This window comes from Heteronotia binoei, chromosome 18 (genome assembly GCF_032191835.1).
Source record: "Heteronotia binoei isolate CCM8104 ecotype False Entrance Well chromosome 18, APGP_CSIRO_Hbin_v1, whole genome shotgun sequence".
NCBI classification, from domain to species: domain Eukaryota; kingdom Metazoa; phylum Chordata; class Lepidosauria; order Squamata; family Gekkonidae; genus Heteronotia; species Heteronotia binoei.
The window spans coordinates 28,446,163-28,472,427 of NC_083240.1; the positions used below are offsets into that span (position 1 = coordinate 28,446,163).

Below are 26,265 nucleotides of genomic sequence, written 5' to 3' on the forward strand. Positions count from 1 at the left end.
TGCGACTAAGCCCACAAAACATGATCACCAGCCCATCTACCACTAACACCCATAGCAGTTATATACATAAGAAAGGATGAATGAAAGAACTCCTCTACCCCTTTGTAGTGCTCCCGTCTGATTGCCTGAAAGGCATTCTGACTCATCTGAGAAGACCAGCCCAGTGGCTATTTACATGCATGCACAAGGGCCTGCTTGTACAGTCAAGCAAACAAGGTGGCAACTGACCAGAATCTCCATTTTAGGTGCCACCATGCCCTGCTCTTCAGAAAAGACCTCAAACGGGCGCATCGTCAGAGGCAGGATGGGAGCAAAAAACACCTTCCTCGTCAAACCTCCTAGGAGCATCTCCAAAATATGCCTCTGTCTTCTGTTCTGGCACTTATTTAGCTGAGACTCATTTATTCAGAATCAGCCTCTCCACCCAACGGTGTTCAGTGATCATTTCACATGTTGATGGGCCAAGAGATAGATTTCATTTACAGCAAAAGCCAACATCTTAAACAAAAGGGATAACTACACATATGCATAAGAACGTGATATCTATAAAACATGATAAAGTATTATAACATTATTAAAATTGAAAAATATACAGAAATGGCCATTAAAACAAATGTACTACGGCATTTTAGGCTACTAGTAATTTCCTCATCCAAAAGGCAAACCAACCACATTTCGCTATTTTAAGAGTAACTGCAGGATATTTGCCCTCCAGGAGTTCTTTAAGTCGGCATATTTTTTGACTGCTAGTAGGGAGAGTAATCATAGAAGGCAGGAGGGATTCCCTGTGCTTACTGTGCACCTTGCAATCATAAAAGACACGAACGAATGACTCTATGCCATCATTACAGCAAGGGCATATACGAGCTTCATAAAGGATTTTCCTGTATCTACCCTCTGTAACTGCAGAAGGGAGGGTTGTCCCACCTCGTAAGGGAGAGTTCTGTAGACTGGCCAAGAACATTAGCCATGAGCAAGATGTCACACATGGGCAGGCAGAAAACAAAAGAAGGTCCCATAATAAACTATGATCTCCAGGCCACCGCACAATCAGCCAACAGGAAGGGGCCACGGCTCGGTGAGAGAATGGGATCCCAGGTTCAATCCCTAGGATCTCCAGTTAACAGGATCAGGTAGTAAGTGATATGGAAGATCTCTGGGACTTTGCAAAGCCTCTTCTGGCCAGAGGAGAAAATCCTGACTGGGCCTGGTTCAGCACCAAGCAGCGCTGTAACTTCATGAAGATGGGAAGTCACAAGGTGTGACTGAAACACAGATAAACTTTGCTAATGTTTTTTTCTGGTTACAAAACCAGCGTTTACCTGGTACAAAATTGAGAGGTATTTTCTTTGCAAACAAGCAAATATTGCCTAGTGCCAGCCATAATAGGACTAATCGCCACTACGAAAGAAAGAAAGAAAGAAAGAAAGAAAGAAAGAAAGAAAGAAAGAAAGAAAGAAAGAAAGAAAGAAAGAAAGAAAGAAAGAAAGAAAGAAGGAGGGAGGGAGGGAGGGAGGGAGGGAGGGAGGGAGGGAGGAAGGGAGGGAGGGAGGAAGGAAGGAAGGAAGGAAGGAAGGAAGGAAGGAAGGAAGGAAGGAAGGAAGGAAGGAAGGAAGGAAGGAAGGAAGGAAGGAAGGAAGGAAGGAAGGAAGGAAGGAAGGAAGGAAGGAAGGAAGGAAGGAAGGAAGGAAGGAAGGAAGGAAGGAAGGATGAATTCTGGAAAATCCTTACCTTTTCCCCAAATATCCTTTGGCAGATGCCATTCTTTGCAAGCTTCTCTTTGACCTGACGGGTTAGCTCTATTGTATCCACTTCTTGGTACATATAAATCTCATACTGCTCAGGGGTGAGTGGAGGAACGGAAGGTTTCGATGGCTTTGACAAAGGGACGATGGGGGAGGAAGGGAGGGGGCTGTTTTGAGGCGTCTCGCTGCGACTGGCCCCTGTCACACTCAGTTCGGAGCTCTGGGAATAGGGGGACTCGGCGTTGGGCCACTCCTTCCAGTAGTCGGAAGAGGAGGGCCCCTGGAGCTGCTGGCCCCGATCCGACCGAGACTGGCTGCTGGCCTTCTCCTTCCCGCTGGAGACCTCCTCCACTTTGGGCTCTTCGGGAGGAGCCGCGTTTCTCCTTTCCGGCTGCACAGTGTTCCACCAGTTGTCCTTCCACACCCCGCTACGCCCCAGTTCGTTTTTAACGTGCCTCAGCACTCCTTGCGTCGAATCGGAAATCCCGTGGAGGTCAAGGATGGGGGCCTCTTGGGCCTCCTTCTTCAGTCCGGAGGGGTTCGACAGAGAGGAGATGCCGGAGTCCACTGACGACGAATGCTTCTTCAAGGACATGGCCAGGGAAGAATAACTGGAGACCGATGCGGGGATCAGTTTCGGGGACAAGATGGAAATCTCTGCTTGGGACAGGGGGGTTGCTTTTAAGGCCGGTTCGAGGACAGCTTGCTGTGCTTCCATTTCACGCCGGGCTTGCTGCAGGATGGAACGGATGGCATCGTCTGAACCGCCGCTGCTGGAGGAAGAAGGGGGCTGAGCAGGCTCAGCTGGGGAGGGGGGGGGGACAACAGACAAGGCCCGATGAGACCAGAGTTACTACTCAAGTACCAATGTCAACTCTTGCAGAACTACAGATATTGATCTTAAGAACTGCAAAGAAGTTTGCTGGAAACCATTGCAATAACCCTCTCAGAGGGGATGACCTAGGACACACACAAACCAACCACTGTGTCCTTTAACAAAGTCCCTGGGACAGCAGCACTGAGTTTTATCAAGCAATGCCAAAGTTTGCTAACAGCTTTCCACAGGTCTACAAAACCCTTAAGAATTACAACTAGATTTAAGTCCAATAGCACTGCAGAAACCAACGAGATTTGGGAAATAGAAGCTTTTGAAAGTCAAAGCTCCCTTCATCAGATACAAGCCCTTTCCTTTCTCTCCGTTCCCAGGTATCTTTCAGTCTCTCTCCTTTCCTATCAGTTAATCATCTCAAATCATACCGGCACCAACACAAGCTGTCTCTGTCCGTATTGAAGATGATTTAAAAAAAGCAACTGATGAGGACTAGTTTGGGAAAGCGTCAAAAAGTTTCTTGCATAACTGCACACATATCGGTCTTATACCAGTTCAATTGCTATAATTGCTTTAATTGCACCCCCGCCCAAACTATAGTCTCACAAGGATGCAGAGAATTTGGTTAGAGGCACCCCTCCATCGCCTTATTTTAGCGTGAGCATTTGTGAGTCAGAGCTCACTTTTGACCGGATTTTGTCAAAGCTTCTCTTTGCAACAACCCCCCCTCCCCATTCACCACTGTGGCTGAGTATGTAATTGAGGCTATGGATGAAAGTTTTGATGCAGCTGAGGAAGCGAATGCTGACTCATGACAGCTTGTGCTGAAAGGCATGGCTGCTAGTCTTTAAGGTGCTAGCCACCTCTTGTGGAGCAAGGCACCCTAAAGGGCTCTTGGCAGCAGCTTGCACAAGCCAGGGGCCCTGAGATGAACTGTGGGAAGGCGAGAGAGAGGGAGTGGGTGGGGGAAGAGCAACGACTGGGAATTTTCCCACACCCAAATCTCTTTCTCCAGGTCCTTCCAAACTCTCTGGGACTTCAGCACATCAGTTTCCTCATTTCCTTTCCTCCTCCCCATCCCCCGCAACTGACTCTCAACTGCACTCATCACTCTGTGCTTGCTGGAGCATGCTCAGCCTTAATCAGTCTATTTTTGAGGTCTCCATGCTTCTGGTTAGTATCCAAGTCATTTTTTTTGTTTTTGCATATCTTGAGAGTGTCTTAAAATATACAGAGAAGCCTCCTATGGGTGGCACCTTTGCTGGATTTAGACACAGTTGGCCGGGGGTAGGGGCAGCCACGTAGATTATCCCGCTGTCTTGCCCTTAACAGTCAAGCACTCAGTCCTTACAGTGAGTCCTTACCTGTTTTCTGCACCTGCAGCTCCCTTTTTGCTTGCTCTAAGATGGATTTGATAGCGTCATCAGAGCCTGCCTCCGTGGTTCGAATTCTCGTGGTGATGTTACCTGGAAAGAATTGAGAAATTAATGGCTGTTAAAACAACCATCTGAGGAGAGGGTTTTCATTCGAAACCAGTGGGAGGTCAACCAAAGCAAATCAAAATCAATATCCACTGCCACATTTTTGTGCTCTGTGTAAAGATATAAATCTGCCTTATACTCACCTCAAAAATGGTCTGAACTTTTTTTTTTTTACTGCTTTTCATTCTGAATCCCACATTTTAAAATTCATTTAGTCAAGCTTCCTACGTTCCCCCCTCCCTCATTATTTTTGTGATTTTAATTTGTTAAACTGTCCTTTTTAAAATAACGTATACAGCAAACGCCTCTGGAGCCTCTGGTCAAAACTCACAGAGTGGCTTTTGAACAAATGTTCTCAAGACAAGTCACAAATTTAACACATTGAATCAGGTTATCTTGGGCCAGGTACCGTCTGCTCTGCCCGGCAACATCTCTTGAAGGCCTTTAGCCCTGCCACCCGATATATTTTAGCAGGGACTTTCTAAGCGGAAGGCACCTCCTCCACCACCAATGCAGGGTAATGCAGAGATTGGAAGACCCGGGTTCAAATCCTCTGTCTGCCCTAAAGTTCACTGGCTATCCTTGGGGCCAGGCTTTCTCTCATAGCCTCTCACAAGATTGCTCAGTGGAATAAAAAGAAAGAGGGAGGGACCATGCATACTGCCACCGAGCTCCTTGGAGGACAGTCGCCTAACGAAGCCTCTCTATCTGTTTGCCTTTGAGATGAGGGGACGTTTGCAAGCACCAAACTCTTATTGCAAAGACTTAAAAACTATTTCCGCTTAACAACAGCCAGAGAAAGAAAGCACAAGTTGTAGGTAGGCCTATTTCCCACTTAGAAAAGAAAAACAAGTACAAAACATTGTTCCAAACACAGTGCTTTTTTCGTTGTGTGGAGAATCTCTAAGAGGAACTACTGGCCATGGAGTGAGGTACGGGGGAGAGCCATTTATCTGAATTATCCTCGTAAGACTTGGAGCTGCCTACATGATTAAATATGATTTGAAAAAGTCCCCCCCCCCCTTCAGTAAGATGAAGCATAATTATCATTTTAAAAACAAAAGCACAACGGGCCTAACAACTTGGAAAGCTATTTTGTTTGCCACCCGTAAGTGTAATGCTTCTCATGGGGCTGCTTTTAAAAGGTACAGGAGCACGCCTGCAGACACACACAGAGAACTGTGTGTGTGTGAACTGTGCTTGAAGATGTAAAGTGTAACTAATGCAAGATGACAGAGCAGATGCCCATGATTTTGGACGTGTCTCCCCATTCCTCTATCGCCCACCATTATGGCTGGGATGCAGGGAGGCACTGATGTATATACCAAAGGGCTGGTTCAAGACATTCTGGTGCCCTTGGCTGAAAATCCAAACTGGCTTTTGCTCCCATTCATTTTGCACATGTGTGTGAGTGTGTGTGTGTGTGTGGGGGGGGGGAATCCTGTGTAAAGTTCCCTGGAGCAGCTCTTGTGTGCTTCAGTGAGGCCTGCGGGGGGAATGCTGAACAGCAAAGGGCCGGACCCCATGGCAAATTTCGGCTAGTGGAAGAGAGTGTTGCATGATTCTCACCGATTCCCCCCTCCTGCCGCAGACCACCAAATCTGCCCCTCACATGACATGGTTATGGGTCTCCTGCTCCTCAGGATCAGCATTCTGGGCTGCAGCAGGAGGGGAGAGACGAGGCAGTTGGCATCCTTCGACTGAAATGCCTTCCCTTAGCACAGATGCAACATGGGATCATAAGCCTCCATCTCCCCACTCTGCTGCCCTGCATGGCGTCCCCTGGTATCATCCTGTCTTCTGGTGGGGCTGCTTCTGCTTCCCCCCAAAGCTGCCCCCAGACCATTCAGTGGGTGGCGATTTCTTTATTTTACTTACACCCCAGCCAGTCTCTGCAATGAGGACCCAAATGTGGCTCACACCATGCTGCTCACCCGTTTTATCCTGTGAGGTAGGTGAGGCTGAGAGAGAATGGGTGGCCCAAGGCCACGCAACAAGCTTATGCAGCGGAGCAAGGGGCTGAACCTGGGACTCCCAAATCCTAGTCTGACACACCCTCTTCTTTTGCCATCCAGTTGCAACTGACATGTCATGACCCTCTCGTGGGGTTTTCAAGGCAAGAGATAAACAGAAGTGATTTGGCCATCGCCTGCCTCTGCGAAGCAACCCTGGGCTTCTTTGGTGGTCTCGCATCCAAATACCAGCCAGGGTCGACCCTGCTTAGCTTACAAAATCTGATAAGATTGGGCTATCCAAGTCAGGGCCCAGCAGCCTTACAACGGCATTTAAACATGGACTGTGGACTAGTGATCCCTCTAAGCTGAGCTAGTGTGAGCTAGCTCACACATTTTTGTCTTAGCTCAGGAAAAATGCTCAAAAAATGCCCAAAAAGCAGAATTTTTGTTCACCAGACTCCACAGCTTAGAAGGAGTATTGCTGTGGACTAAATTGCACCCTGCAGCCTTCGGGTTTACGAGCCCTACCCATGCAGCTGGATTGGGGGCAGGGAAGGACAGAGCCACAGAAAGCTGCCCAAGAGCCACCAGGCTGAGAGCCAATGCTGGGTGCAACTCCCCAGAAGCATCCTGCTCCTCCCACTTCACAGGCATGTCTGTGACTGGAGTGGGGAATCAACGAAGGATGGCACTGACACACTGGACTGGAGATACTCAGGCCACAACTGTATGGAGGTTCTCAAGTATAACCGAGATTTACTCGGGAGTATGGTGCAACCAAATTTCCTGCAGCCATTGCTGTACGGGCTCCTTTCTCCACTGTACCTGCTCTCTGCTTTGAGGCACATGTGGGTGGCAGGACTGGGGAGCATGAAGCCATGGCACAGTGGCAGAGCCCCTTCCTCATGTGCAGGAGGACCCATGTTTAATCTCCAGGGGGATGGGATTAAGGTTGCAGGTGCTGGGAAAGCCTTTTGTTCTGAGATCCTGCAGGTGCTGGGAAAGTCTGAGGTCCTGCAGAGTCCCTGTCAGGGAGGTCTATACTTGGCTAGATGGAGGGATGCTCATATATGTTTATATAGGAGTATAAGTTGATTAGCGGGGGCTCTTCAGCATGGTTTTTTTCCCCCATTGGTTCCAGTGTCAAACTACTTTGGTTTACCACAATTTACACACACATTCTTGTGTCTTTAATTCAAGTTTCATCCTTTTTGGTTATTCCCTGTCTTTTTTCCCCCTGGGTCTTTTGAAACTGCTTACCCTGATGTTTTCCTGGAAGCTGATTCTGAGTTGGCTCTTTCCTTGTGTGTAATGTTTCTGCTGGTTTTCCTTGTTTCACCCACCTTCAGCTTACTTTTCAATGACAACAGCGTACTGTTTATGGAAGTTTTGTGTATATATATTTTTCATGTTTTTAATGTTCCAGTGTTTTAGCGCACTGTTGTCATGGTCAAACTATTATCTCCCCCCCCCTCCACCCTGAAGATATGTGTGGTTTCAGTTTTGATTTAAAAAATTTTTTAAACCCTAAAATAGCAATATATCGATGCGGTGTTGTAAATGATAGTTTAAGCAGGCTTTCTGAATCCACAGCTTTGATTTTAAAAGAGTAAGGCTGTATCTCTCTCTGTCTTAGATACACAAGGAGAAAGGCTAGAGACTTGCTTTTTTTTTTTTAAATGAAAGCTGGGAATTTTAGGGCAGTTTTTTAACATTGGGGGGGGGGGGGGCTATAACATCACATGTTGACAATACTCTCTCTTGAAAATCCTCATTATAGAAGATATGTGAGGAGGAAAATAACCTGATTCTACAACTATGAAAATGCACAGGGAGGACAGACGCATGGAAGAGCTGAACTTCAGACGATTCTAATACTTGTGGATCGACTGCCCAGAAAATCAGGAGTAAGTCAAGAGTGTGGAAAACGTCCGGGATGAGGCAGAAAGGAAAAGTACCCTTGTCATCCTATCAGCTCCCAGAGGCTGCATGCCAAGGCACCTCACCTTCAGGCATTAGGAAGTCGTGCAACATTTTATCACTGGCTTTTGGTGTTCAGTCTGTTCGTATGCTTTTATGGAAGTTTTGTGTATATATATTTTTCATGTTTTTAATGTTCCAGTGTTTTAATGCTTGACGTTTGCTACCTTGGGGATCCCAATCTAGGTTGAAAGGCGGCATAACAATGCCGTATTTGAAATTTTAAGAAAACTGCCGTAGCTATTCTGGCTTTGTTTGGTCCTGCTGCCGTTGGAAAGAGGGTTTTTAAAAACTGGCTGACTTTCATATTAAACAAACAGAGCTAATTAGACAGACAAACCCAGTGTTGTGATTTTATGTATTCAATACTGTTTCACAGGCTGCCTTGAAGATAGGATGAGCTGCTAATAAATATGGTGGTGGAAAGTGCCGTCAAGTTGCAGCCGACAGAAGGAGACTTCATGGGGTTTTCAAGGCAAGAGATGTTCAGAGGTGGTTCACCATTCCCAGCCTATGCATAGAAATCCTGGATTTCCTTGGTGGGCTCCTATCCAAATACTAACCACGGCCGACCCTGTTTAGCTTCCGAGATCTGACTAGATTGGGCTAGCCTGGGCCATCCAGGTAAAAGCACTATACATAAAGCAATCACAAATTAAAAACAAAACCAAACCAGCAGCTTGTTTAAGCCCACTGCTCCTGAGGGAGCTCATTGCTGAGGTGGTATTTAAACAAGAGGCTTCCCAGCATTGCACTTGCTCTTAGCCATCTCTGATTTAGTGCTGTAAAGCATGGGGATGTTGAAATGTGGCTATGTGCTTGTCAATCAGTTCAGAAATCTGACATACACACATGTAAAATGGCCAGCTTTTCTCTTTTTCGCTTCAGGCAGGCCTAATGGCCGCAAGAGTAAATCAGAACAACATTTTGTGGTGTGAGTCAATTTTGTCTTTGTGTCCTTTGAAAATAAAGATCACACTGATAGCTGAGGGCAGCCAGTCCCCCAATCTGAGAATGAGAGAAGGAATGGGATTTCCTTGGAGATCAGGAGTATCTCTCTATTCTCTCTGATTTTCAAAATGCCAGTAAGGCTGGACTTTTTAGGAAAGCTTTTAGTTAATGGCAGAGGGAGCCAGGGCTGCTATTATTTTTGCATACTGGTGTCACCGAATGCTGCATTTTCATCTTGTCATACTTGGTAATCTGCCTTGGGTCCAATACTTCCTGTAGGCTGCGGATTCTTGTGAGCAAAAATTCTACTTCATGAGCCGCTGGCATTAAAATTGTGAGCTACTGCATCGATTTGTTAGCTCTGGAACCATTTTTCCTAAGCTAAGACAAAAACATGTGAGCCGGAGGCTAAAAAAACTGTGAGCTACTTCACGCTAACTCAGCTTAAAGGGAACACTGCTTGGGTCCCTCTTCCGGAAAATAGGGGATAGGATGGCCAAAAACATTTCAGTCAATACAATGACACTGTGCAGAGATGAACTGTAGCTTCACAGAAAGATTTCAATACTCCCCCCCCTCACTCACAAAACCATCTTTATATGACATCTGTCAACAATCCCAACCCTCGGTAGGAAGCTGAAACGTCACATCAAACCCTCTGAATCCTTCCACAGCAGCGACATCTGAGGCAAGAATTATTCACTACCTGAGCAAATTCCCATTTGGGGCTTTGTGCTGGCTCCCCACACTCAAGATTGCCAAATGAAAATAATACTTAGGACATATGCAGTGCTTTTAGTGTTAGTCTATGGGCTAGACACCAGTTGCTTCACAATCTATGTATCATTTAGGCACAACCATGGTAGAAGGAAACCCTGCTTGCATCATACAGGTCTCCTGGGGAGTGGGCGCATCGCTCTGATATCGGTGTCTCCAGAGCCTTTTTTTTTTTTGTAGAAAAAGCCCAGCAGGAACTCATTTTGCATATTAGGCCACACCCCCGATGTTGCCATTGTTTCACAAAGGGCTTTTTTTAAAGGAAAAGTCCAGCAGGAACTATTTGCATATTAGGCCACACCCCTGACACCAAGCCAGCCAGAACTGTGTTCCTGTGCGTTCCTGCTTTAAAAAAAATAAGCCCTGGTTGTCTCCTTTTATGGATCTGCTCATTCAAGAATTACTTACTGTTGTGAAGTGCGAGACCTCCACGACAAAGCCCCAAAGAGTTGGTCTCAGTGGCTATAACCCATTTCCTTTAAGAATTGTCAACACAGCCCTGACTTGGATAGCCCAGGTGAGTCTGATCTTGTCAGATCTCTGAAGTTAAGCAGGGCCAATTCTGGCAAGTACTTGGACAGCAGACCTCCTTGGAATATCAGCAGTTGTGACGGCAGGGGCAGGCTTTATTCAGCCACCTCTCTGAATATCCTCCAGGCCCCCAGTAGGGGTCAGTCACCAGAGGTCGATACAACTTCCAAGTGCAGACGCACACATAGACACACGCACATATAAATACTACCCCCAAACGGTCAACATAGGGTAGTAGACAAGAGTCTTGGACTTGAACCAGGTTCAAATCTCTGTTTAGCCATGGAACTCACTGGGTGACCTCAGGCCAGTCTCTCTTCTCTCTCTGCCAAACTGACCTGATAAGAGTTGCTGTGTGGGTCAAACGGGGCTTGCAGGATTGACAGGATACCAGTGTGATCAAGATTAATGAAAAATAACATCTGATTCTGTCTAGGAGAGTTAAGACGTTTTCACTCAAAGGAGTCAGGTTAGTAGTAGTAGAGAAGTAGAATGAGAGAGACGGGGGGAAAGGTCTAGAGTTTTTTGCTGTTAAAACCCATGGTTTGTTTTATACTTACTGGTCTGGTGCAGACCCAACACTGGTTCCTTGAAAACCGTGGTTCGCAAACCAGGAGCCAGCCTCAAGGAAGCATGCCTCTGCCCTCTTCCAGCACAAATCCCTCTTGCCCTTCCTTGATTTGAGTCACCCACAGGTTTAGCATTGCACATGTTCCAAGTTCACCGCTGTTTATACAGTCAGTATTGGAGCCGCTGGAAAACCCCGGTTAATGTCAACCGCAGTTAGCACCTGTGCACACGTAACACTGAAACCGTGGCTAATACAAACAAGGGACAGGAGGGATGAATCTGTGCGCCAGAAGAGGGAGAGAAAAGTGTGATTTCCCAAGTCTGGCTCCTGATTAGCAAACCGCCCTGGCAGAGAGCCAGAATTACGCATGCACCAGTCCGCTGTCTGTTTTTCTATCAGATTCCAGGCCAGAATCAAACTGCAACCCTTTTACGTGTCTGGATTTTAAATAAAATAAAATAAAATACAGAAGACACACAACCTAAGCACACGCCACTGCCCAGAGATCGACTGCAAAGAGAAACACCTGCCTGTGACGTACCTTCCGACCCATTTCTTCGTTTCGGTACTTCCTGAAATAGCCTGTTCAGGTTCTGGCCTGGATTCTCTGTTGAAAAACAAGTTGGGTAAGAACAAAACAATCAGGGGATGATGGTTCTGACAACCGTGGGCCGCGAGACGACACAAGACTGGCCTGGCCCTAGCAGGGGAGAGTCGGAGGGGGTAAAATCAAGCAGCAGGGCATTGACTTTCCCTGCCCAGCCAGAGAGGCTGGGGACCTTTGGAAAGGAAGCAAGGCAGGCTGGGCTGTTAATAAAGATTATGCTATGCTCAAGAAAGAAGATTAGTCAGATATAAATAAGCGTCTCAAAAGGCATAAAAAAAATGGAGAGGGGTCAATAACCTTTGCAAAAGCTATCGAGCAAAAGGGGGACAAGTTTCCAGGCAAGAGGTGCTTCCGAGAGATTTTGGGACTGAATGGGTTAACCCCTCTCTCTGTTTCTTAAAGTGGACCCCCCCCCCCCTTCTCTTTCAAATGAAGGCACACCAATGAGAAAAACAAATGAACAAGAACAACCCCTTCCACCCAAACTGAGTTCAGCTTTCCAAAGCTGATTCCCACTCCTCACCAACCAGGTTTTTGAAAAATCAGCTGTATAACTAGCTATGTTGCATAGGGAATAAATAATAAGGGGGGGGGAACAGCTGTGGGAAGAACAATAAAACATCCCAGCCTCTTATTCTGTGCTTGGTGTCAGTCATTCAGTTGTTCAAAGTTAGATTTCGAATGTTGAAGGATTTGTGATGGAAGTTCCAAAACAAGCTACCGAATCAAAAGAAAAAAACGCAGAAATCAGTAACGCTATTGTAATTTAAAATCATCTTCGGCATTATGTGCAACGATGGTTCTCAGGAAGAGGACTTCTTAAAACTGTGAATGAGCAGACAGTTTGGATGTTTTGTACACCCCAAGACATAGCTAAGAAAGGAAACCTAGATTTTTATTCCAGGCCTTAGCAGGCGGAAGGTTTAGTGCCTTGCCCTGCTGGTGACCCCTTTACCTTCTCGCCTGAATGCAAAGGGCTCTCCCAGTGCATGCTCTGAAGGTGCAGAATACCACCGCTTGGCAGGTTTCACTGCCTGTACATGAACCCTCCCCCCAGGGATGCTGCCTTGAGCTCTGAGTCAAGGTAATATTAAAAGGAATAAAAACATGAGAGAGGGTGGACTACGCAAGGAGTTACCCACAGGGCAATCCTTAGTTCAAACCTTGCCTCTGCCATGATCTTACCAGGTGACCTTAGGCAAGTTACAATCCCTCTAGCCTCAGGATTGTTGCACTCACAACAGAACAACGCACACAATGTGCTCGGAGCATCCTAAGACGTCTTTATAATGCTTTATTAAACATACAGTCACTGTTGCAGTAGAAAGTGAGTCAGTGAGGATATTGGATTTATACCCTGCCCTATACTCTGAATCTCAGAGTCTCAGAGCGAGCACAATCTCCTTTACCTCCCCCCACCACAGCAGACAACATTGCACTGGGGAAAACATTCATCACCCCCCCTTGTCCCCTGGTTCAGCCAGCACAGACAAGAGATTGCCCCCTGGTGGAGGGTCCAGTTCTTGCTTCCAACGATGCCCCTTGAAACAAATCAGGATTAGGGATGAGGAAAGGAAGAGGGTGGGAGGAGTGCTCCGCCCCAAACAGACTGACAAAATTGTGTCTACTGCTGAATAAAAACCCAGGATGGTTTAGCGTTTTTGATTCCCACAGCCGTTTTCCTACGCAGAGCCTTGAAACTAAGGTCCATTTCTCAATTTAGTTCTACTTCGGACCCAACGCAGATTGTGGTTACCCCACCGGTATGTGCCTCTCCTTCCACTGCCTGGAATTCAGCAGTAAATTCCATTTTTTTTGCTAAAATAATGCTGGATTGCACCGGTGTTCTTGCACACAACCCAAGACAAGAGATGGTGCCCCCAAAAGGAAGGAAGCTATGACCCAAGGCAGACAGCTTAGCTTCTGCCATAAGAAGCTGCAAGTGCAGCATAAATCAAGGAAAGGGCTTTTGATCACCAAGTATGAGGCCAAAGAAAACCACAAGGGAAAGGAACAACAGGCGACTTCGACGGGTGGGGAAGTTTTGCTTTCCTAGAATGAAACACAACATTCCACCTGAGAAAACCTACCGAGGTGGTGCTCAGTGAGGAATAGACCATAGGAGACAATAAGGGTCACTTGCACCACCCTCCTTGGGCTATTAACAACAGGAGAGAACCAGAAAACCCTCCTCATTGGGACAGGACCGTGACCTACAAATAAGAGCACACAGCTGGCATGCAGAAAATCCAAGGGTTTAATCCTAAGTATCTCCAGGGAAGGATTTCAAGTGGCAGGTGTCAGGAAAGCCCCTTTTCTCTGCCTGACTCTAGAGAGTTACTATGGGTCAGAGCAGAACACAAGGGTTATCTTGATTCAGTATAGAACACCTTCATCTCCATGGGCAGAGTGCATGGCTTTTGTGGTGTAGATCCCAGGTTCAACCCCTGGCACCTCCAGCTCAAAATTCTTGGGTAGCCGACTAGCCGCTGCTGGGAAAGTCTCTTTTTCTCTGCCCGAGACCTTAAAGAACCATTGCCTGGCAATACTGACTGAGATGGCCTGAGGCCAGCATAGGGCAGCTTTATATGGTCCTAGAAAGAAAGGACCAGTTGTTACAGTAGACCCAGGGGTTGGATCCAACCAGCTCTTCTGCTCATGAAAATGAAAGGAGGAATTCTCTTTGGCGACCCAAAAGTGCTATGCTAGGAATCATGGGGCACACATTACAGAAGCCCTGAGAGAGGGAGGTTGTACTAAAGAAGGGAAGTTGGTGAGGTTGAGTGAAAAGGCTGGCCAGAACCAATTCATGGAGTCCTTGTGAGCAAAATAACATTTAGCATGAGGCACCCATTGGGCTCTGCCAGACGTTAGTAGGAACAGGGGAGAAAGCATCTCTCTTGCAATAACTCATTCTGCCCTGTCGGCAACAAAACCTGTTTCTCGTGGGAGTGTGCAAAAGGAACACTTAGCAAAGATGGGTTATTTATTTCAATGGTTCTTACATGGGCCATCTCACCCATCTCAATACTGCATGGCCTTCTCTTCGAGCATGTGCCAGCCCTTCTGGTAATGGAGATCAATGAGATAACCCCCCCCCCAAAAAAAAAATCCAGAGTTTTTCTTTATGCTTCTGCAAAGTACATTATATAACCCCTGCTGCTCTTGCTTTCTATTGATTTGCCTGTCCCTTAAGCAGAAGACGAGAGTTGAATATGGCAAGGAGAGTAATCCATTTCTGTTGTATTTGCAGGGTGGATAATTATGAGCCTGCCTTGGGGAGGGGTCACAGTGATAAAGCTCAAAAACTCCTTTTGTCTACAGGGTGATGAGGGAGGGAGTCGGGACCATGTGGTCCCCAAGGATCACTCAAGATAATAACGAGGCATGATTTCAAAGGCCTACTCCTCAACTGGGCCCATTTGATGTATACTGGATTAATGAGATGGATGGGAAGCAGATACCATTCCACCTCCTGAAAACGCTCCTACAGTGAAAGTGGGCCATGTGGCAGACATGAACCACGAGGATTGCTCAGCAAAAGCACTTTTCACACCTGCTTAGAATTTGCCAATTACACTGAAACCTTTGAAAGTGCGTATATGTATATTTAAGTTTTGTTGCAGCCGAATGAATTAGGGCTATCCCAAGACATTTGAGCATGCAAGCTAGAAGGTCCACCAGTCTTACTAATTAACAGAGGATCCAATTCTCTGTTCTACTACATCAGTTTTATTGAAAAGCAAAGGAGGGAAGCAAATATACATGCATCCCACGTACAATCTGTGCAAGGTAAATTGTAGATGGGATACAGTCGGATGGCTTTGCTATAAGTCAAGATAAAGCACCACCTCCTGCTTGTTTCAATGAGGGTGCCACTGGAGACTGTCCCTGTGTCTTCCACCTTCTTAATAGTTGCTTCCTTGTGATTTATGGCAAAGCTACCTTTGTGTCTCCCAATCTTTCTTTAACTCTTTAAGCTTAAGGTGGAAACCATCTAAAATGGCTTTGGTGGCTCAATCTGGCAAGCTGTCTAAATCCCGCCATCACCCAAGAACGTACACTGAAAGAAAGGTTGGTGGCCAACGCCTCACACTCACCTCTTTGCCTGCCCTGGATGCTGCGCAACGCCAAGATGTTCTGCTCGTCTGAGAGGAACTGCTTCATCTTATGAAATGGCTCCTTGCCTCGCACCGTCAACTTATTCCACGGTTTTGGCCGAGCCAAGATCTCGCTCACGGAGCCTTGCGAGAGCCCCAAAACATAATGTCCAAATATCCGCTGTCCAATATTGTGCTTGATCAACTGCTCTTTGACCTGACGTGCAATTTCAGCCGTGTCAATTTCCTCGCCTTCGGAGGCACTGCCGGTGCTTTCCGATTGGCTGGGCGATGGGGCCATGCCGTTGACGTCCGGGCTTTGTTGCAAAGGACTTTGGGAAGATATGGAGTTTGTGCTGTAGGGACCTGCTGAAAAAATCATGCTTGTGCTTCCTGCTTCCTGCATTGCCTTGGAGTAGAAGGACTGCATAAGCTGGCGCTGGAGGAGAGAGTTTAGTGCAAATTTTCCCGTAGAAGCCAGGGGTAAGCCGGAGCTTGCCAAGGACGAGCTGAAAAAGTCTTGACTTAAACCCGTTGGTGAGAACTGGTGAGTACCATTAGTATTGGAAGCCTGCTCCCCTGTGTTGCGGGGCAACTGAGAAGGAGGGGAAGCTGGCAAAGTTGCAGGACGCTGACTCTCAGGCTGGTCTTTCCCTTTTCTCCTGGCTGACCCTACAAGGAAGGTCAAACATAATGCATTATGGGGGATTAAAAAGGGAAAAAAAGACCAAGACCAAAATGCAGAGTTTGCCCCACAAAAGGGAAAAAAAGAGGAGGTTGCTTCTTTTTTTTTTTCTTTTTTCTTTTTGCCGTTGTTGGTGTTTTTTTTTGTGTTTTAAGTAAGGGCCAATGAAGAAGGCGGTTTGGGTAGTTAATTTTTGTGTCTTTTAAATTTTTCATCAAGCCAAACAAGGCCCCCAAGACAAATAACATGCATTTCATGTTTGCACCTTTCTTGTATGTTGCAGCCTGGAGAATCCCCCTTTTCAAACATTTAACAATAGAACAATGACATGAAGTGCAGTTATACAATTTAGCATTGTAAACTTCATTGACAAAAGGGAAAAAAAAATATCTCTTTGGCATTGTCCCCGCTTGACTTCCTCCTCCCCACTCCCCAGATAAAACACACAGAAACAGACCTCGGTTGAACGCAGATGCAGCAAACCCTTGATAACACTGGAATGAAACTCACTTGTTCACAGACACTATTAGCATGGAGGATGCCATGAAATAGCTAAGAGGCTATTTTGGAATGTAATAAATACCTAGATGCTGTTTACTTATTTGCCAACTGCTGTGGAAACCATTATGTAAAAAAGAAAAAAAAATCAACTGCAAATTCAAATCCACTTGCTTATAAAAGATACACATGGGGGGGGGGGGGGAGGGAGGGGAAGGAAATGCGAGAAAACCAACGAAACCCCAAACGCACCACTGGAAATACGGGACAAGGGATTTGTCCTGACAAATTGGCTAAGTATTTGAGACACACACATACTTTGGACATTCACTTTAAATCTGTTTTATGGGGGGAAAGGGGAAAAGAAAGACATTAGCACCACTGCCAAGTGCCCTGCAGCAATGGAAGACGGTTTCAGAAGATGCCAATCACCAGAACCATCCAGAAAGATCCCCATCATCCTAAACCCTGGCAAATGCCTCTCAGGTCTTCAAATCTTGTTCTGATTATTTCTCATATAACGAGAGGCTGAGAAGCAGGGAGAATCAGATGCAATTCAGGACCCTCACTGTCCCAGTCACGCGCCCATGTCCTGATCTCCTTTCCTTCTTCCCAAGAATCAAAAGCATCACAGCTCCCTCCCCCCTCAATCCAATCTCATCCACTTACCACTCAGGTCGCTGTTTGTGATCCGCAGCGTGGCATTCTCAGACTGTAGTAGGCGGTTCTTCTCCAGAAGTAGGACTTCCAGTGGTTTGGATGCAGCATCCTACAGGGAAAGTAGAATGAAAAGTCAGCCCCAGGATGCCTGCAAGACGTTGAGAAGAGTCGCTGAGCGAGCGGGGACAAATTCAGCAAGGGACTGGTGCTGGAACTCTAGAATGTGTCATCTGCGTTCCAGAGAAAACGTTCCGAGTCTCCGGTCTACGGCACCTGATTGCTATGGGTTTTGATGCAGACCACTTATCGGTCCGTGAGATGTATTTTTAAGTGCTCCATTAATCTTTTTTTTTTTTATTAAACACCTGTTTGTCTTTCAACACAGCGCTTATCTTGGCATATCTTCCTTGAAACACTGTTTCGGCGCTACAGAAAGAACAGACAAATTAAATCAGGCGCGAAAGCCGACCCCTTTCCTTTTCCCTACACACAGCTCTCAATCATCAAAACCTACTGAAAATAACAACGTGCCCGGGATACGGAAATGTCGTTTTAAGTTTGGCCTAAAGATGCCAGAATCCAATTTGTAACCTTTGATCTGATGTGAGATTAATATGCTGTAAAGGCCAGGAGTTGCTAACTTCCCCACCTAAACCTTCTTTGTTTTATTTAGTTCAACAGTACAGCAAAGATGGCTCAGAGTTTAGGATTTCCTTTTTACCAGTTCAACTGGTAATACGAGGAAAAAACCCTGCTGCTGCATTCAGACGTCAAACAAACAACAGTTTGGGATGTAGAAGGTCTCAGGTTCAATCCTTGACATCTCCAGTTGAAAGGACTAGGCAGAAGGTGATGTGAAAGACCTCCACCAGAGACCCTGGACAGTCACTGCCAGCCCTGAGTAGACATACTGAGCTTGATAGACCAAAGGTCTGATTCAGTATAAGGCAGCTGCATGTATTCCATGTGTTGCACATGAACAAGACTGGAATCCTTGGGCCCATGCATTCTATCCTTCTCACCCCCCTCATGCACAGAAGCCTGGTTCAGATGTCACAGTGACTGCATGAGCAATCTATGTACACTTGCTTTTTCTGTAGGTGCATTGAATACTAATGTTACATTCAATGCACATACAGCTTAATTTACGACTGAAATCATATATTTATCTGGGTTCTGGCCCCCAATTTCATTTATCAAATGAACACATATTGGCTCTTTATCACAAAGATGTACATCATGCAGGAACATATGAGCAAGGCTAGGGCCAACATGGGAGGAGGTTTTGGTTTGAGAAGTCTTTGATCTAACCACAAAGCCCTGATAATTTTAGCTTGAACACCTGCTCATGTCATGTTTGGGGATGCGGGGGCCATAGCTCAGTGGCAGGGCATCTGCTTTGTATGCAGAATGTCCCAGGTGCAATCCCTAACATCTCTAATTGAGAGAACCAGGTAGAGGGTGATGTGAAAGACCTCTGTGCTTGAGACTCTGGAGAGCCACTGCAAGTCTGAGTAGACAATACCGACCCTGAGAGAGAGATCTTGGAGTCATGGTAGATAATTCACTGAAAATGCCGAGACAATGTGTGACTGAAATGAAAAAAGGCCAATGCTATGCTGGGGATTATTAGGAAGGGAACTGAAAACCAATCAGCCAGTATCATAATGCCCCTGTATAAATCGATGGTATGGCCTCATTTGGAATACTGTGTACAATTCTGGTCACCACACCTCAAAAAAGGCGTTACAGCATTGGAAAAAGTCCAGAAAAGGGCAACTAGAATGATTCATGGGTTGGAACACTTTCCCATTGAAGAAAGTTTCAGGCTCCTTAGCCTGGAGAAACAATGACTGAGGGGTGACATTAGAGGTTTACAAGATTATGCATGGGATAGAGAAGGTAAAGAAGTACTTTTCTCCCTTTCTCACGATACAAGAATTTGTGGGCACTCAACAAAATCGCTGTCGAATTGGAACAGATAAAAGAGTGATTAACACATGGAATTCACTGCCACAGGAGGTGGTGGCAGCTACAAGCATAGACTGCTTCAAGAGGGGATAGGATAACCATATGGAGCTGAGGTTCATCAGTGGCTATTAGTCACAGGGTATAGATGCAACTTTGTTTGGGGCAAGTGATGCTCTGTATTCTTGGTGCTTTGAGGGGGGTGGAATAGTGGGAGAGCTTCTACTGTCCTGGCCCCATTGCTGGACTTCCTGATGGCACCTGGGGTTTTTTGCCCACTGTGAGACAGTGTTAGACTGGATGGGCCATTGGCCTGATCCAACACGGCTTCTCGTATGTTCTTATGTTCTGATGAACAAATGGTTTGGATTTAGTATAAGGCAGCTTCTGTTCACCAAATAAGAACAGCGACCAGATTTTCAATGATTGGTTTAATACTTTGCTGGGTTTCTTGTTGGTGTTTGACAGGTTCCTTCACTGTATTCCTTCACAGCCATGCAGTACAACACAACTAACTTTTCATACATCTCTGTGCTCGGGCAGCCCGATTGAGCTCTACAGCTCTACTACCCTCACCCCCCTGCCCAATCCTTGCTGCATTACAGCATCACTCAGCAGGCAATTGTTTAAAAGACAATTAGATCACTTGCAAATCACATAGATCAGTCATAAAGGAATGCTGTGTTTCCGTACAAACTGAACAGATCATGTGACCAACTTGTCTTTGATTGACATCTGCTGGGGAAAGCTTTGTTCAGAAAGACATCCCTTCTCTCTGCGGATGGTTGGGGGCTCTCCTTGCGACTGCAAATAAATTCTTTTCCTCTGCATTTTACAAAGCTGCTTCTGTCTCAAATTCTTGTTGTCTCTCAGTGTGAATCAGGAGGCCAAATTCCTCAACACATCATCAAACATGGTAAATTTGAAGGTCGAATATGTTTGTGGCAAAATCTGCAGCTTCTCTGCTTTTGTTACAAAACATCTTGCCGTCTTACACTCTGTCAAGGCCACTCAGTTCTGTGCTGTTTATTCTGCCCAGCGGTGCCTCTTCAGGCTCTTGGGCAGAGAAGGGTCTTTGCCAACAGAACCTGGGACCTTTGGCATGCAAAGCAGATGTTCTTCTACTGAGACAGAGTCCTTCCTCCATTTTACCACCATGACAGAGTTTTGTTTTTATTTCTGCTGGAACCGATGGACAGAGGACTTGCTCCAAGAGTGCACCAGCTGAGTCCCTGGCTTAATGGCAAAGTGAACCCAGCTCTGTTAAGTCCAACTTGGCCCACAGAGACAACATAATGCTGGGCTTAGTTCTCATTGTGCACAGAGAAATGCTGATTGCCACTTTGGGGTCTGAAAGCAATTTTTTCCAGGCCAGTTTGGCTAGGGATCCTGGAGGTTTTCTGTCATCTTTTGAGCATGGAACAGGGGTCACTGGGTGTGTGTGGGGGGACGTATTTTTGAGTTTCCTGCATTGTGCAGGGGGTTGTAGATGACCTGGAGGTGCCTTCCAACTTCTATATAGGATACCTACTCTGCCATGGACGACTGCTACATGACCTTGGGCCAGTCACACAATCTCAGCCTACCTCACAGGGTTGTTGTGAAGATAAAATGGAAGAGCAGAAAATGATGGGATCGTTCCCGGTTGGGGAGAAAGGTGGGGTGTGCATGAAGTAAAATAAAATGAACACGCATTTCCTCTCTGCTTAGAAAATGCTTGTAGTTTTATTTTACTTTATGTGACCCTTCCCATCTTTCTCCCCAGATGGGAATGATTCCATCGTTTTCCGCTCTTCCATTTTGTCCTCGCAGCAACCCTGTGAGGTAGACTAGGCTGTGTTCTAATCAAGATGATTCCAATATGCAGTGGACCCTCTTTCACAAGCATTCTTCGCAGCCTCCTGCCTTCTGACTGGGATAAAAAAGACTCAGAGATCTTCATTCCTGCTGGTGTCTGATGAAGGCAGCTTTGACTCTCAAACACTTGTCCCTTGAGACTCTTGTTGGCCTCTGTGGTGCTGAGAGCCAGTTTGGTATAGTGCTTAAGTATGTGGGCTCTTATCTGGGAGAACCGGGTTTGATTCCCCACTCCTCCACTTGCAGCTGCTGGAATGGCCTTGGGTCAGCCATAGCTCTCATAGGAGTTGTCCTCAAAAGGGCAGCTTCTGGGAGAGCTCTCAGCCCCACCCACCTCAAAGGGTGTCTGTTGTGGGGAACGAAGATAAAGGAGATAGTAAGCCGCTCTGAGACTCTGATTTAGATAGCAGGGCGGGGTATAAATCTACGGTCTTCTTCTTCTGATGGACTTGAATCTACTGATGGCCAACATGGCTACCCTCTGAAATGAGCCTCGATCCCAGAAAGCCACAAGAACTCTAGCTACGTCTCTGCATTCTTGCAGCTTCTGAACGCCAGCACTTTAAATCCTAGCGCCAGTGGGTTGCTGAGGGAGATGAAAAGTTATACGAGGGCCCCAGCTGCGCCGGTCCCAAATGCATTTGAAGCCTCCCTGGGCTCCACTTCCCTCCTGCCGCCTCTCAAATCCACAGGAAATCCATTACCTGGGCGCTGGAGCCGTCAGACGATGCAAACTCCATGGACTTCAAGATGCTGCGAAGTGGAAAGAGGAAGAGTTATTTTCCGCTCCGTCCCTTCAATAACAGCCTTGCTAATGAGCATTAACATTGTAATTTTCAGCTCTCCAGGAACACCCTAAGTGCTAACTTTAACAACTTTCCTTTGCAGCAATATAATCTGATAATGAATATAGAATAACTATCGCACTAGTTAGCAGACGGGAACATTTTCTCAAGCGTCCCTCTAAATCACTGAGCACGCAGGTCCCACCAGGCTCATTTGGAGCATAAATTTAAAGGTTAATAAGGATATAACATTTTAAACTGTCAGAAACAATATAAATTTATGTGCAATGCTCGAAGGGAAGGGAGGGGGAAAAAAAGTTATAACAAAGCGCAACAAAAAAAAATATTAAAAATAACAAGGAAACAGCCGTCATGGTTAGAATGCTGCCACAAAACATGAAATATAAATACAGGTGAAGTAGATCAATGGGCACATCAAGGAAAATATGCACAAATTATCTGTGTGACCTGATACACGCTGCAGGGTTTTAAAAAAAAAATTAAAAGGAGCAGGAGCTATTTCTCATTTTAATAATCTTCTGCTCTCTGGTGACAGGGCCAAAGAATTGCTTAATATTTCTTAAGCGCTATGAAACATCTGGAAAAATTACAAGACATTTTAAAGATGCAATTTTGTGCTTCAGTCCCCTGTCCTGATTAAAGGACTCTGCAAATGAGAACTAACTGGCCTGGCTGGACTGATTCCTTCCAACAGAGCTGCTGGGAGGGCCTAACACAGGGATGGCCAAACTGTGGCTTGAGGGCACATGTGGCTCTTTCACACATATTGTGTGGCTCTCGAATTCCACATTACCCCATCAGCTGGGTTGGAGAAGGCATTTGTCTCTTTAAATCACTTATCCAAGCCAAGCCAGCTAGCGACTTGGAGAATGCACTCAAGTTAAAGTTGCTTTCATTCCACCTCTCCTTCCATCTGTTTATTTCCTTCCTTCCCTCTCTCAAACATCTGACATTCATGTTTTGCGGCTCTCAAACATCTGGCATTTATTCTATGTGACTCTTACATTAAGCAAGTTTTAACACTTGTGGCTAGGCCAGCAGGGTCCGACACCTTATTCTCAAGCAACTACTCCGCGTCCATCCTGTCTTACCATGGGATCCCTGAATGTTCCAAGTGGAGCTTGGGGTATGTTCTAAGACCAGGGGTCAGCCACTTTGGACAATTAAAGAGTCAAAGGATGTCAAACATTTGCTATTCATACTCATACTCATGCACACAGTATTCTAGAATCCCAGATACTCATACACTCAGTATTTTAGCATCCCGGATCAAGAGATTAATGAAGAGCCAACGTAAGAAAGTACGGATAACAGAAATCATGCACTTTAACAGCATCAATTAATAACTGATACATTTCCCACAGTTCAACCTCTGTGCCAGTTCTTTTTCAGGAAGTGGCCTATCTCGCAAAAAAGTAAATATACACAAGAGCACCCTGTGCAATTGTTTTAGCCTACTGGTGTAAATCTGGGCAAGGTTTACACTTGGATTACTGGCAACCATTCCTCTCCCCTTCTGTAAAGCTCCTCCAAGCAGTCCTCTGTGTGTGTGTCAGAGACAGTCAGAGTGTATGTGAAGTGCCATCAAGTCGAACCAAATTGCAGCAACACCAAAAGGTTTCCAAGGCAGAGACCAACACGGATGGTTGGTAATTGCCTTCGTCTGCATAGCGACCCTGGACTTCCTTGGAGGTCTCTCATCCAAATACTACCCAAGGCTTACCCCGTTTAGCTTCTGTGAGCTGACGAGATAGATCTAGCCTTGGCCATCTGGGCCATGAAGTCCTTCAGCATTTTAAAAAAATCTTTGCCTGCCGCTGTCCTTATACACTCATTCTAGCATTTCACCCACCCCACCAACATATCTTAAGTTAAAGATTCCTTTTTCTTTTGAAAAGGGCCATATCTAATCTTGCAGTGAGCCACATTTGTTTCTGTTTTCAACAACTTTTGGGCACCCCCTTGTGCACCAGTGAGGTCATGATGTTGGCAAATACAATATTCTGTATGTTGCACTGCAATGATACACTGTGCAATGGACTGTTCCTGTTTAGATGGTACCAGCCAAATGAGTAAGGTATACTGTCCTGACTCACTACTGGCCTTGGTAGTGTCACTATATAGCCAATCTAAAATGGCTGAGTAGCATTATATTATTACCATCATTCCGTGATCCCTGATTGGCAAAAAATTGACCGGGTAACTATTTATTTAGTCGATTCGTATTCTGTCCTTTCCCAAGAATGGGCTCAGGGCGGATAACATCATTTTAAAATAACAATTTAAATGATACAGTTAAAACAAATAAAATAGCAGTATATCAAGCAATACACAAGTTATAAACCAAACTGTAGATGGTTAATACTAGGAAAGGACTTTCTCAGTCATGGCACCTGGAATATGGAATCCCTTCCCAAAAGAGATTTGGCTGTCCCTTTCTATCATTGTATTCTGCCAGAAGCGGAAGACTTTTTTGTTTGTTCCCTCACTGATTCTCTTTGACCTTTCCTCCTGCTCGCATATTTATGCATTTATGGGCTCCTAGATGAAAATCATCAGCTTTTTCAGAATCCACACTGTCCAGCTCAAATAACGTGCAAAAACTTACTTTAATTCTTTCTTCACCTCGTCATAATCAGCTTGGCCCTTCAGTTTTTCTTCCAGTTGCTTAAAAAAAAAGAGATAGATAAACCATTATTTTGATCCAAGTTAATATTCCATAACTTGGCCTTCGTGTGCCCCCCGGCCCCAACATTTCAGGGACAATGTTCACTACGATATAGGATACACACCCATAGCTATTTATTGGATCATCATAAAGGATGCCACTTATAGCTATTTATCTGAATCTGTCTCCCTGGCAATTCGCCCTCCAAAGAAATAGGTTTCTTAGTCCTCACAGCTCTCAGGTAAAGGTAAAGTGTGCCACTGTGTTGCAACTGACTCATGGCAACCCCCTGGCATCCTACCTCATGGAATTCTGAAGCCAAGAGACAAACGGATGCGGTTTGCCACTGTCTCCCTCTGCATAGCAGCCCTGGTCTTCCTGGCAGTCTTCCATCAAAGTACTGAATCCTGCTTAGCCCCCAAGCTCTGACAAGCTCTCAAGCTTTCTCAGGATCATCTGAGCAACTAAGTCTACTACCTTCAAGGCTCTAGTTCAGGCTTAAATAGATTACAAAGGCTTGGGAAGAACTGACCACGGCTTTCCCCCCTTTTCTTACCTCCTCTGAACCATTTTGTATGCTAAAAGAAACCCCTTGGCCTACCCAGCAAATAGAGAAGCCTGCGAGCTGATCGAGAGACCTTTCTCAGAGAATGCCCCTGACAAATGGAAAATCCCCTAACTTCCCGCAATGTGGCCATTTAGGCATTTTTGTGTGATCTCCTCCACCCCCCACCCTTCTCCAAGAACTGCAACAGTTGTGGAAAAGAGATTAGCATATTAATTGTCTGAAAGAAGCCAGTAAAACGCAAAGCGGAACAAAAGGTTCAAGCTGTGCGACAATCTGGAGGAACTAATATCTGGCTCTAAATATCGACTGGGTTCGTTTTCAGACAAAATAAAAGGCATGTCTCTAATGTCACACGAGGTCTAAAAATACACCCTCCGGGAGCTTGCAAATAATGCACTAACAGCAGCAGAGTGTGTGAGTGTGGAGGGGAGAGATGAGAGAGACTCCCGCACAGTGGCTTCTGCAGAGTAATCTCACTAAGAAGTCAAACTACATTTATTAATCTACACAACACACACACACACACACAGAAAGAGAAAGAGAGAGAGAGAGATGACAAAAAGAAACTGAGCACTGAAGTGCTCCCACTCCTAGGTTCTGGCTTTCAAGCCTACTTTACAGAGTTACATAACCTTTTCCATTTGCCTGCATGTAAGAACAGCACATTGCCTTTCCCATATAACTTCCTTCCCATAGAATAATCAGCATACCTCCTTGTGCTTTGCTTGAGCATCACAACTTTTGTGGTGATGCAACAGCTCCACACACACAACCAAATATTTCTGGTAGGAACAGCTCAGGTTGTGTGTTTTCCACTCCCCCCCCCCCCCCAATTTTTACTACTTTCAGAAGTACAGACAGACACACAGCAAGTACTCCTTCCTGGAGTACTTCAAACTTGTACCTGGGGAGAAAGGGATCACTTGAATATATGTGGTTTTTTTTTTAAATTTGAAGTTCCTCTAAGCCCAGTCCTCTCTGTTCTGACTGGCAGTGGCTCTTCAGGCCTTCCCTCATACCTAGAATTT

The 26,265-nt window shown here is 45.7% G+C and overlaps 1 protein-coding gene across 11 annotated transcripts in view; it reads right to left on the reverse strand.

Moving 5' to 3' along the window:
- Positions 1 to 26,265, reverse strand: part of CUX1 (cut like homeobox 1) — a 364,039-nt gene that overhangs the window by 92,923 nt on the left and 244,851 nt on the right. For 7 of the 11 annotated variants that reach the window (XM_060259658.1, XM_060259664.1, XM_060259659.1 and 4 more), the window contains exons 12-18: positions 24,610 to 24,668; positions 21,900 to 21,948; positions 17,380 to 17,479; positions 15,528 to 16,199; positions 11,362 to 11,427; positions 3,939 to 4,040; positions 1,732 to 2,549 (exon numbers count right to left, since the gene is read on the reverse strand). In XM_060259658.1, coding sequence (XP_060115641.1) covers positions 1,732 to 2,549; positions 3,939 to 4,040; positions 11,362 to 11,427; positions 15,528 to 16,199; positions 17,380 to 17,479; positions 21,900 to 21,948; positions 24,610 to 24,668 — 1,866 coding nt within the window. The remainder of the gene's footprint in view (positions 1 to 1,731; positions 2,550 to 3,938; positions 4,041 to 11,361; positions 11,428 to 15,527; positions 16,200 to 17,379; positions 17,480 to 21,899; positions 21,949 to 24,609; positions 24,669 to 26,265) is intronic. The other 4 variants (XM_060259669.1, XM_060259663.1, XM_060259668.1 and 1 more) reach the window with 2 other exon arrangements.